Source organism: Anguilla rostrata, chromosome 6 (genome assembly GCF_018555375.3).
Source record: "Anguilla rostrata isolate EN2019 chromosome 6, ASM1855537v3, whole genome shotgun sequence".
Taxonomy (NCBI): Eukaryota; Metazoa; Chordata; class Actinopteri; order Anguilliformes; family Anguillidae; genus Anguilla; species Anguilla rostrata.
The window spans coordinates 37359386-37371845 of NC_057938.1; the positions used below are offsets into that span (position 1 = coordinate 37359386).

Consider the following 12460-nt stretch of genomic DNA (forward strand, 5'->3'; position numbering starts at 1 on the left):
CCGACTCAATCCGTGCTCCTGCGGACCCAAAACAAATACAACTCAGCTGGATGCACGGTTCTTGCGCCTTGACGTGACTTTCATCTTGTGAGATTTTCCGGTCTTGTCACGGGAATGTTTTTTCCTCTCAGTGTCTCTTCTCTTAGAGCTGAAACAGCCAAACCAAATGTGTACAAATCCAAATAAAGCCCAGTATCTCAGCTACATATTTTATATGCAACAATGTAGCGCATACATAATGCAGTGTATGTTCTCTTTTGATGTATTTGCTTTGTTTTTGGTTTATCAAGATGAATAGAACTCTTCATAAATAACAATCTATCACAGTGTTTATTACAAAAGATTGATATATACACTGCTGAGGTTGAAATAGCAGACGTACGGATTGTGAGTGATATTTCTGGAAAGCCTGGCTGACTTGTAAATGTCATGTATTAATATGTATAATGCTGCATTAAAATTCAGCAATGTATATTTTAAGAAAGTGTAATGGAATTCTTTATTAAGCATTTTCAGCAGTGCCATATTCTGTTAAGAATTCATGTTACTGTTAACAGTATTTTGCTGTGCACACTGATAGACATTTTTAACTGTTAAAATACTCGAAGGTTCGATATATTTTACTTTTAAAATCAGGTCCCCTTATGGTGACACCTCTTATATGGTTAATAACCATCAAGAGATTTGAACAGTGTGAATGGGCCACTGTGATCTTGTGTCCGTGGTCCTGAAGTGGTTTGGTGGTCTGTCGGCTGCTGTCCATGGTCCTGAAATTGTAATTAAACGCAGTATATGCTTCTACTAATGGCATTGAAAGGACAAGCCTGCACAGACCTTGTACGCTGCTGTTTGCTGTTCTGAACTGGCCTGACTCTGAGTAGGGCCCCTCACAGAGGACTAACAAAGCCAAAGGATCTGGAGATCTGGAGAATCAGCTGCACTGTAAGGCCAGTCTATTGATAGCACTGTCTGGAGGGTCATTCACAAAACTCGTCCTCAGCAGACTCTTGTTTGTGTGATGTTCCTGTCATAAGCCATCCTCCGGCTGTTTGGTCCCGTCACTGACAATCTCACGCCATCCTCTGAGTCATGCTGTACTCAGGATTTGAACATGCAACCTTCTGGTTACATTAATGTTGTGCTCTACAGTCTCCAACCCGGTATGCAGTATTCTAGATGGAGAGGTGAGTTTTTGGATGTATGACAGGCCCAATGCCTTTATCTGTGGTTGCTTGTTATAGTCTGTGGTTATTGATGAGGAGACAGTTTGGAGAGGCAGTCTTATTATCAAAGCCAGGGGTGATCAACCCTGGTCCTGGGAAGCTGCTGGTTTTTGTTTTCACCTTAAAAAACAGCAATCACTTAGACCAAGGAAACCAGGTGTGTAAGCTCCTGCTTTAAGTGATCAGGCAAGTGCAGAGTAAAAACAAAAACCAGCAGACCCTGCAGCTCCACAGGACCTGGGTCTGCCACCCCTGATTTAAGCTATATCAGTAAATTATTCATAATAATGCCCATGTGCTGCATCAAAAATGTTACTTGGAGTCAGTATGAAAAATTAAAAGAAAATGTAACAATTATTTAAACCCTAAGAGACGTAAAGCCGTACATCAAATTATGATTCTTTCTGGAAGTGTTCCTTTAAAAGGGCCTGCTGTGGATTTGTACACAGAACCCCTGGGGTTTGTCTCAGCCTTTTTTTTTTTCATTCCTCCTGTCACTTCAGTATGCTAATGACTGGAGGTGTGCTGCGGAGTGCACGGTGTCTGTTCAGACTGGGCATTCTCCGCCGTGTTCCAGACGGGGGGCTGAATCGTGGGACACTACGCCCGTCAGGCCAGATTATGGTCTTATGTTCTTATATTGAGATATGGCGGAAGCAGGCTGCGGAGCAGGCTGCAGATCTGGAGCGTCGCACCTGTTCGGAGTCAGGAGATGTTTCTCTGTAAGCCTGCGCCGCAGCGCTTCTTCTCGTAAGTTAAACCACCAAAGGCAACGCGGGCTTCTTTCATAGAACTGGGATTTTGGGGATTCTCTCTCTCTCTCTTTTTTCCCCCATCTCTAACTCTTTGTCTGTTTTGCACTCTCTTTGCCATCCACATCTTTCTCTCTCTTTCTGTTTTTTTTTTTTTTCCCCTGTCGTAGTTTCTCCTGCTCTCGTTCTCTGTTTCTCACTCTTTCACTTGCTCTTGCTCTCACTCTCGGATTCATTCTCAATTTCAGTTTCAATTCGAAAGTGCTTTATTGGCACAACATTAGAAGGTGTTGCCAAAGCTAAGGTGGCAAATGAACAGCACAGGAGTGGGCCCTTGTGTATATCTTCAAAGAGAGGGAAGAACACATCAGCCGATGCGCTGGCAAAGGGCAGGTGGTGTTGAAGATGGAGTGGGTACAGCACACTTTTAGTGTTACTACTCGTGTGTTACTTTCAACACCTTTTGTGTCAAAGTCGCTACTTGTACGTAACAAACATACAATGCATGTGTAACAAAGGGACTGTCTCGCACTGTGTTGAAAGTGACACAGAATGTGTTGTTCTTAACTTGGCGTGGAGTTGTGTTCAAAAATGACATGTTTTGAGAGTGCATGGTCTCTGATTTTCAGTACAGAGCGTGCTGCTGATTGGAGGAGCTCCAGGCTCTTGCCTCTTCTTAGTAAAAGGCTGCAATCGCATTGAAAGTAACGGTTGTGGGGTAAGTGGTGTTTGGGTCACCCGCGTGGCGCGTCTGAGGGGTGCCCTTGGCCAGACGGGAGACTGGCGGGACTGATTGGAGGGGTGGCAGAGGCAGCGACTACTAATCCAGAAGGATTCTGGGTACCAGCGGCCAGAGCGTGACCAAAGAACGCTGGTGCCCGGGCATGGGTTGGGGAAGTATGAAAGCGGGGGTATCGCGCTGTTGCACATCAGCTAATCAAACGCCGCCATCTACACCATTCGTTAAGTGCTCTCATCCTCAGCACGAGGCCAAAGTCAAAGTTTTTTTTTGCGGCAATTTTGGGTTGCTTCCAGGATCTTGTTCTGAATTTTTTTTTTTAAATCATAAGTGTGCTATATGGGTGGCCAGTTTGAGAGAACGTTTTGTCCGTGTCGAAACGACGTGTAACGCGATCTCAAAAGCGATACGTGTCGGAAAGCACCGCGGCGGCATGGGTCAAGTAAGTGAAAGCGCTGCGGTTCGATCGTTCACTCAGTCGCCCACTCCGGCGCTCGCTCGCTCGCTCGCTCGCTCCAGCAGAGGGCCAAAAAAGGCCAGCCCCGGGGCCACGGAACAGAACGTTCAGTTCGTCCTTCCGCCTGCGTTGTAGCGCGCGTGTAGATGATTTATTCTAGCTGTCCTTCCTTTTCGCTTTCTCACCTTGTTGGTGCGCAGGCTTAATTAATCGCGTTCCTCCAGACGTTCTCCTAGGTCCCCCGGGCCCGGTCCAAAAACTCCGCTGCAGTGCCTCGCCGAGTCGGGTCGGAGTGAAACGCAGGTTTGCGTGGCGGAGGATCCTGACCGATGAACTCTCACCGAAGTCTCATACACTCGTACAAATTCGCAGTTGTTCCAAACCGTCTCCTTTGACCCGTGCACATCGATCATAAAATCAGTTGGATTTTAATCTGCGCCGTAGAGAATCGATCGCTTGTTATTGCGAATGTGGCATAGTTTATTTTTTTTTGCAAGTTTGTGATGGTGTCCTGAAATAGGATCTAGGAGTTCATTTGAATTTACCAGAAAGTTTTCTTTTTTTGTAGAATGAAACGTGTACACTTACCTTAGTAAAAAAAAAAGGCAAAAACGCTCTGTTAATTTATAAGGGTATGAAACAATGCCATCATTTTCATCCATTTTAAAAATGCACACCTTTATGTATGCACAAAAATAGACAGGAAGTGACCTCATCTGCTCGATGAGCAGCAGTGTCATGACTACCCATATACTCAGAAAAATTCATTTCCCATCCCTATTAATGTCATTAGGAATTCATAGATTACATTATAGCTTGGCATTTAGCCGACGAACAGCTTACATTTTACATATGTACAATTAATTTATTCAGCTGGATAAGTACTGAAGTCATTAAGGGAAAGTACTGTGCTCCAGGGTAAAGCTAGAAGTGCCCCTCCTGGGAATCGACCAAGAGTTGCCTTACCATTGTACTATACTGCCACCCCCACAACAGACTACTTTTAGGCTCAAATTAGGTACTTTGCTCCCTACTGCTGTGCGATGTCACACTCCTGGTACAGTGTGCATTGGTCATCCACCGTTACTTACATTTATGCTGTTATTAGCTCTTCCTGACTCTCCCTCTCTTACTCTCTCTCTCCCATTTACCCCATCCTCTATCCCCTCTCTCTTTCTCTCCCCGGCTCCCCCAGATGCGATGGACTAAGACGGCGGGTAGCGCGTCAGACCGCTTCCAGGACTCCACCGTGTTCAACGAGACCCTGCGCATCGCTAACATCCAGCGCCACCAGGGGGGGCGCTACTACTGCAAGGCGGAGAATGGCCTGGGCTCGCCCGCCATCAAGTCCATACGCGTAGACGTCTACTGTGAGTCCTCCATTTCTTTTTTTTTCTTTTATGGGCGTGAGCTCACCTATAAAATTTTATTCAGGTTTTATGGCCCTACTTCTGATGATGTGCTCACTCCACAATAGCTGCCATTTTAAAATTCAGAGGCTTGAAGAGCAGAGCTTCCACTTAGATCGCCGTTGGCATCATTTGTTTATTATCTGTGGACCTTTGCAATTCTGTGCTTATATTTCACATCTTGCATTCTGGAGCCATCCCAGCACAGTGCCCTATTCCCACTTCAGCGTACTGCTTCCCAAGATACTCCAGCTGCTGCATTTTTACATAGAGAGGCAGTGTTTTTATTTAAAGGGCACCCGGGGCTGTTCTCTTAAAACACCATAAATAATTTACCTTGCATTTAGCATTAATTGTATATTTATCTAATTGCAGTTTGAAACTGATTTGGAAAAATGTCCTTGAGCTTTTGAAGATGAACTCCGGGGAAATATTTGAGGGCCTTATCTGCAAAGCATATGCCAAATTAATTAGCCCTTTAAAGGTCGATTTAGAGACTTCTGTTCTATACATACATTCAAAGAATTTTCAGGCAATAAAAGCGCCCCAAGAACCTTTCAATCGGCAAAGCTCAGCGTGCAATTCAGGCTGTCAGTCTGTCATCAGAGTGTTTTTATTGGTTCGTACGGCTCGGTGATTGACGGCATGCGGTGGCTCCGTGGGGGTCTCGGCGAAGCTTCACTCTAAGCAGCCAAGCCAAAAACGGTTTCACCCGTAATGCTGTTAGCACCCCCCCAACCCGAACTCCTCCCCCTGCCAGCAGTCATGCCACCTTGCAGCCATCTCATGTCAAATTGCTCACGCTAAGCAGGGTTGGGCTTGGCTTGTACTGCTCTGAGAGACCTTCTGTGGAAGAAGTGCTAGTTTGCCAGTAAGGGATGGTCTTTTTTTTCAATCCAGAAGGAAAACCATGCCATTGTAAAGTAACAGGAGCACTGTAAGGCTCTTTTGAATGAGAAGTTAAACCAAGTTCTTGACTCCTTGTGACCATTAAAGATCCCATGCCATTTTTTCAGAACAGTTCTGGTGTTCTGATCAAATTCTTCCAAAATGGGTCTATGTATCTGGCCACTTTTTTAGCTGGTACATAAGTCTTGTTGGGTAACTTTGTGATTCATGTCAGGTCCCCCTTGTAAAAGAGATTTCAATCTCAATGGGGTTTTTCTGGTGAAATAATGGTTAAATAAAAATAAATAAATTCACTTTGATTCTCTACATCAGTGGTGTCATACTCGTTGCCATGGAGGGCCGTGTGTATGCAGGTTTTCATTCCAACCAATTAATGCTGCCTTAATTGAGTCCAATTACTCATTCAGCCATATGCGTTTAACTGCATTGAAGCACAGAATATAAGAAAATTTTTATTTAGACAATGCAGGTCACCATAGACGTCGGGTCACCATTGTGCACAAACCTGCATCCCTAATTCAGCAAATAATTTAACTAATTATATAATCAAGATCTGAGGCTGGAATGAAAACCTGCATACACACGGCCCTCCATGGCAACGAGTTTGACACCACTGCTCTACATCGTCGCTGCATGAGAATGGATTTCTCTGTTGACCTACCTGGCTATATGAAGATAAAATAAAAATAAAATGAAATCCCTTGATCTGTAAGCTTGTTGTGTGTCAGGACCTCTGCCATCAATAGACACATAATACATGGCCGCCTTCAGACAAAGAAGGGGATCAGGGCTGTGACATTTGGAAACAATCTACTGGAAATCATCATGCTCTGGCCAAAATTGTACCAGGGCACAATAAAACAGGACGGGAGGGCATGAACTTGTTTTGGTCATATTAACTTGACGTTTTGTTATTCAGTGAAAGGTTATTGAACTAGAAATGTGAGTAGGAAAATTAAGTTCATTCGAATGAATAAATACTAAATGTCAATATATGATAAAATATGTAATCTGGACTGAAGGAATATGGCTTAACATACCATACAGTGTGTAAACTGCAAGTTTCAGAACATAATTACACACTATATAGTGCATATTTATAAAGCCTTCATGAAACATGTATAGTGACTTCATTACCAGATGATAATGTCTTTATAAATCATTGATAGAAATATGTGCAAGAATTTAGAATACATTCTGGCAATCACAAAGAATGACTTCATATGCTAATTATATTAATAGGTATTCGTGCATTATGTTTGCTGTGTGGTGCTGGCGTAGAAATGATTGACGCGCTAGAGCATTCTGGGAGACATCTGCCTCGGTGGCGACAGCCTGGCGGTGCGGCTTGAGGAAGACGGAACCAAGGTGGCGATTGGGTCGCCGCGGTCACGTGTTTGAAATCGCGCCAGCCAGTCGCGTGACTGCAATCGCACTGAGTCACAGTCACAGGATGTAAATCGCACTGAGTCACAGGCAGTGCACTCTTAATTGCGAAGAGGGTCTCGGGAAGCCGGGCGCTCTGCGGTGCTGCACACAGAGCAAGGGGAAGTGCCACGCCTGGACCAGCTCCAGCTCTTATAAAAGAACATCCTAATGAGGCGCTGAAGTCATCGCTGAAACTTAAGGGTTTAATTAAAAACCGAACTCGAGATAAGCAAATGATACGCCGCGCTATCCGTTGGATGTTATAATCGTCAGTGAGGTTATTCTTTCTCGCTGCCAGCGCGTATTACGCATGTGACTTTCTCCCGAGGCCTCAGCAAAACGGCGCGGTCATCGCTTTGGTTGTGTTGTTCATTTGTATTTAACATGGCACAGCCTGCAGTGACTCTTTTGTGTTACACGGGATATATTTATGCCTTTTTTTTTGCTCAAGAAAAGTTATCGCCTCCCCCGAGGGCCACTATAATTGATTTTCCTCTTACCGCTTCAACTATTTTTAGAGGATTGCAGCCTGGATGCTTAATTAGCGTTGCTGCTTTTTTTTAAGCAAGGGCCTGCACCCCTCCTTAAACAGCCACATGAATAACTGCGGCATGCAGCATCTTTTTTTATTCTTTTTGCCGGAGTAAAAATAGCTGATCTTGGCAGCCTGCGTATGAGAGGACACTGACGGTGTCGGACACCATCCAATCCCCTGCCCGAAAATGCTGTTTTTGAGAAATAGCGAGAGAGGAGTGAGACCGAGAGGGAGAGGGATTGAAGGACAGAAGAGAGAAGGAGAAAAATGAAAAAGGAAGGGGGGAGAGACACAGGGAGGGCAAAGTTGAAAAAAAGGTTAGAGTCATAAGCCCTGAGAAGGTGAGAGGGACAAGGAGGGGGAGAGAGAGAGCAGAAGAGAGCACAAGAAAGCAGTGGTTTTACACGACACCAAATGACTCCAATCATGCCAACAAAGGTTGCTCCTTCAGACATAGATAGGAACAGACTAACTGGGAGAGAGAGAGAGAGAGAGAGAGAGACCAGGGTGGGTAGATGGACAGGGGGCAGAGGTCACTGCCACTGAGGGGTCTTTGCAGCTGAGGGGGACACAAAGCCGAGCATGGCCGGCTAAACCGAACGTGTTGAAGTGAAATGGGTGAGACCATTAGCGCAGAGGTGGCACACTTTGTAGATGGCCGGTGGAAAACCTTTAATTTGGACCTGATGTTCATTACATCTGAGTTTTCACCTTCCCCACCAGAAGAAAAAGACACAGGAGCAATATGCCACAGCCCCGATGAACGACCCATCTTGCATTTCAATACAAAATTCTACCCACAATTCTGCTGCTCTTTATTGCATGTGACCAGGAAGCGTGGCATTTCCGATTCAAGCTTATGAGTGTGTTTTTTTCATTCATTTCGGTTCTCAGAATTTCTTCTTTGGTTCAGCTCCCATTACATTAAATGTCCCTTATTTATTTGCTTATCTGACAACAGTTTCCTAGGCAACATGTGCAGCCTTTTTTACAATGTAATTTTACTGGCCATTTCCAGTAATAATTGAGGTTAAGTACTGAACTCATAAAGTTCCATACAGGAAGTGTAAATTGGTAAGTGCAATAAGGGTATATTTCACTACGAATTGTCAGGTTAGGTAAAAAAGGTTTTGAATTTATGATGATACTATAGTTTTATTGCTGGCCCCCCACTGCATTTTAGAAGTAGAGCTCATGGAAGAAGGGATTGGAGAGGATGTGTGATTAATGAATGGAACTAGCTGGCAGAGGAAGGAAGAAGCCAATTCCCAGGATACACAGCACAGGTGGATTTGAAACCTTTAATTGCACAGACGATTCTCAGAAGTGGGCACAGACGCCGGCAGCCCACTATAATTAATGGTAATAACTTCTCACTCCTGTACTCTGTGGGGCTGGAGATACATAAGACTTGCATATTTTAAATCACCGTGGAAACTGTTGAAGCCTTTTAATTTGTTTTCCCAGCCAAACCCACTGACGTCAACTTTGCATGTATGCATGTGATTTATGAAAAGCACAGGAAGTTAGCAAACGTATAAACAAACAATATTTTTGGATCCATTGATGAAGTCTATTGCTTTTCAAGAGGGCAGTCGTGTGTGTGTGTGTGTGTGTGCACGCATGTGAGTGTATGTGTGCATTCATGTGCATGTGTAGTTGTAAGCATGAGTGTGCACGTGTGTGCACCCCTACATGTGCCTGTGCATGTTTATGCTTTCATGTAAGTGATTGTGTGTGTGTGTGTGTGTGTCTGTGTGTGCCTGCGTGCCCATATGTGCACAACCACCTGAGCCTCATTTATGTAATTATTGTCTCAGCTGGGCCAGTTTGTCTGCCCCTCCCAGTTGTTGCCTTAACATTTCATAGACAGCAAACACAATCTGGAATGCCTTCTGCTGATAGTGAATTCATACTGCAATTAAAAACAAAGGGCCAGATTTACTAAGCCTTTTGCGACTAGTTTCAGGCACAGATATGACGCATTTTGTCCCAGAAACATGCGTCTTGTGTATAAACAGGCACATGGGGCATCTGCGTCATCTACGTGAATCATCGCAAAGTATGCTTCTCTCCTTTATACATACGTAAATTTTAAGTTTAAGTTTAAGCAGCCACACAATAATTAAGAATGGGTCATGGAAAAGATTTGCTAAAGTCACTGAGCACTCATGGAAAAATTGTTAAAAATCTCAGAAAACTGAAAAAAGCCAGCAATCAATAAAAAAATAATTGATTACATTTACCAATAGATCTCATGTGCAGCACATGATTGAAATATCATGTGCAACTGTAGCGACAGTAACAAGCGCTCAAAGTTTAAATCACTATTTAATCACTGTTGTTCATCATGGAATGAGCGTGCTTTTTTGCCTTTGACAGAACATTGTTAGAAACAGAATGCTCAAATTACATTTTTAAAATATAAAGCAGGATTGCTGTGCGCTACTTTTTAGTAAGTTACCGTAGCTACAGGAGTGAGCAGCATCAAGATTGTTGACAGGGGACATCCAACATTTGATTACAACAACTGACTGCAGGCTGCGTTATAATTACCATCCAGAATTGCTGAAAAATCACGGAAAGCACTAAAAAACTTGCCAAAAAAAGATACAAAACCATTGAATCCGTGACACCTGCGACTTCTGTGACGAACACCCTGCCATAGAAATAATTAATAATCTGTTGGGAGAAATAAAAGATGACCTAGAACCTCCCACACGACGTTCCCATTCCATCCTGGCAATAGTCAAGTTCCTTGCAACATCTCACATCTGGATTAATTCAATCGACAGTTGCCGCCACTGCTGGGATATTACAGTTCCCTTTTTCTTCCTGTGCTGTCCGTGGTGCTGGATACGTTCCTGTACATGGCACCAGAAGACACATCTATTTTCCCTCATGCAGTGAAAATATTGCACGCACTGAACAGGAGGTTTTTGAACTGCGCATTTCAAGCTCTGATTCATACGCAAAATGCGATTTGTAGGCAGTCCCATCCGCTGACTGCATAATTAGCTGCAGCCTTACTACATGTTTATTTCATGCAGACTGCGTATGCACCAATATATCCTTGTCAGTACGCTACGAGTTATATGTACGTACATCTGGACCAAAGTATTTTACATTTACATTAATTTGCATGTGCAAACTAGTAATAAAATTTACGGTACAATGATTTGCAATTTGAATCATATCAACATATATGATTTGGAAGAATCCACATGATTCAACGGTCATGTGACCAGTGGTGATGCTGCTTGCACTATTATAATCCATGTAGGAGCACACAGGCTGAAGCTGAAGCTGTTTTCTTTGCACTGTTGGTTATGGGTTTGAAAAGCATGAAAATCACTTCCATTCTGAATACACAGAACCACAACAGTGCAACCACACAGACAATGGGAAATTCAGAGAATGTGTCTGTCACTTTTTTATTTTATATTTATATACATATATTTATAATCCATAACAATTACACAGTGCTTTTTAAGAAGGTTAAATAAAGGGAATCTGGAGAGTTTGTGACAAGGGGAGGTCCCAGCAGCACTCTTCTTCCTTCATTTCTTCACAACGCTAAGCTTGACTTCCTTGCCAGTTGTCAGTAAGTAACATTTCATGCATTTACAACACACTAAATTAGATTCTGTCCACACCACTGAGTGACCATTCAATGAGCTCACCTTAATAATTGTAGATTCAAGGCAAAGATACGCCCCCTCCCTGGCCAAGTTTAAATTGGAATCAACACATTTTTAATATATTTTGTTGTGTAAATGTATGGGGTGGCTTCTTCATGTCCAGTTTACAGGGCAGATTTCAGTGCTTAGATGTTGATCTAAAGGACTGTTTACTTGTCAAATTCTTGACATGTGCATGTCACCATCACTGGGTAAACTGCCAAACCAGCAAAGCTATTTGTGTGGTGTTTACATTGTGACTCTATCTTTGTCTATGAGGCACCACAAGAGATGAGTTTAGCTTGCTGAGTCACACACCAAAGGGAACAAAGTGCACGCTAATGCAAGCTCCAGGGTGCTGATGTCCCTTTCTGAAGAGGACTTGCTTGTGCTAGCCCACACTTCTGAACTCTGCAGCACTTTGGTATTCAATTAATTCATCAGATTTAGTACCGAGACCAAGATTTGTTCCGCTGTAGATGTTTTGGGTTTATTCATGTAACAGTTTTTTTGTGTTTACCTTTTATTTTCAGGACCTGTTTATACTGGTTTATATATTAAGAAAATAGATAAAGCAAGATTAAAGGTGATAGCTGGTTGAATATGACATTTAAACTATACATTAAACAGGTTGGAAGCAGTTTGTAAATGTGTAGGTTTTAGAGTGTGAGGCATTTAAACTGCTGTTTTAAAAATTAACTTCTCATAAAGGTTCAGGTTTGTTGCTTTGAAATATAGTTTTAATGATTGCTTTGACTTATTTTTCAATTAGCTTAAAGCAAAATTTAAATATCTGTGTCAAATGAAGTAGACACTTCATGCAAAATAGCACCAGAACATTATATATTTTCTCTATTGAAATGTAATAATTGCTGCATTTTAAAATAAACTGATCATTATCACGCAATGCTACCCTGAAAAATATAATTTGAATCAAAACAGAATGAAAGTTACATTTGCTATCATCAAGTTTATCTAGTTTAACGATTGCAACCTGCATTTGTAATTAAGTATTGAAATTATGTACAGTAAGCATTTCATGATGTTTTGCAACATTTATCATATCCAGTTGGATTTATACTGTACAACGGAACTTCATGGAGTCACTCGGGATCCACGAAAGACACAAACAGTAATACTGTAATGTGCCTAAATCTGTATAAAACAAGATTTATTGTTCTTCATGACAAAAATTGACATTCGCTGTTCTGAATTTGCCAATTTATATTGGCCTCAAAGCCTGTCTCAATACAGTATATATCAGTAGGCCTCAAATGAATAACCTTTTGAAATGACTTTTCCAAACCAGGCACTGCTGTGTTGTGGCA

The 12460-nt window shown here is 42.6% G+C and overlaps 1 protein-coding gene across 4 annotated transcripts in view; it reads left to right on the forward strand.

Moving 5' to 3' along the window:
• LOC135257063 (MAM domain-containing glycosylphosphatidylinositol anchor protein 2-like) overlaps window positions 1-12460 on the forward strand; it is a 139126-nt gene that overhangs the window by 34953 nt on the left and 91713 nt on the right. For all 4 annotated transcript variants that reach the window (XM_064339471.1, XM_064339472.1, XM_064339473.1 and 1 more), the window contains exon 3: window positions 4367-4541. In XM_064339471.1, the coding sequence (XP_064195541.1) occupies window positions 4367-4541 (175 nt within the window). The remainder of the gene's footprint in view (window positions 1-4366; window positions 4542-12460) is intronic.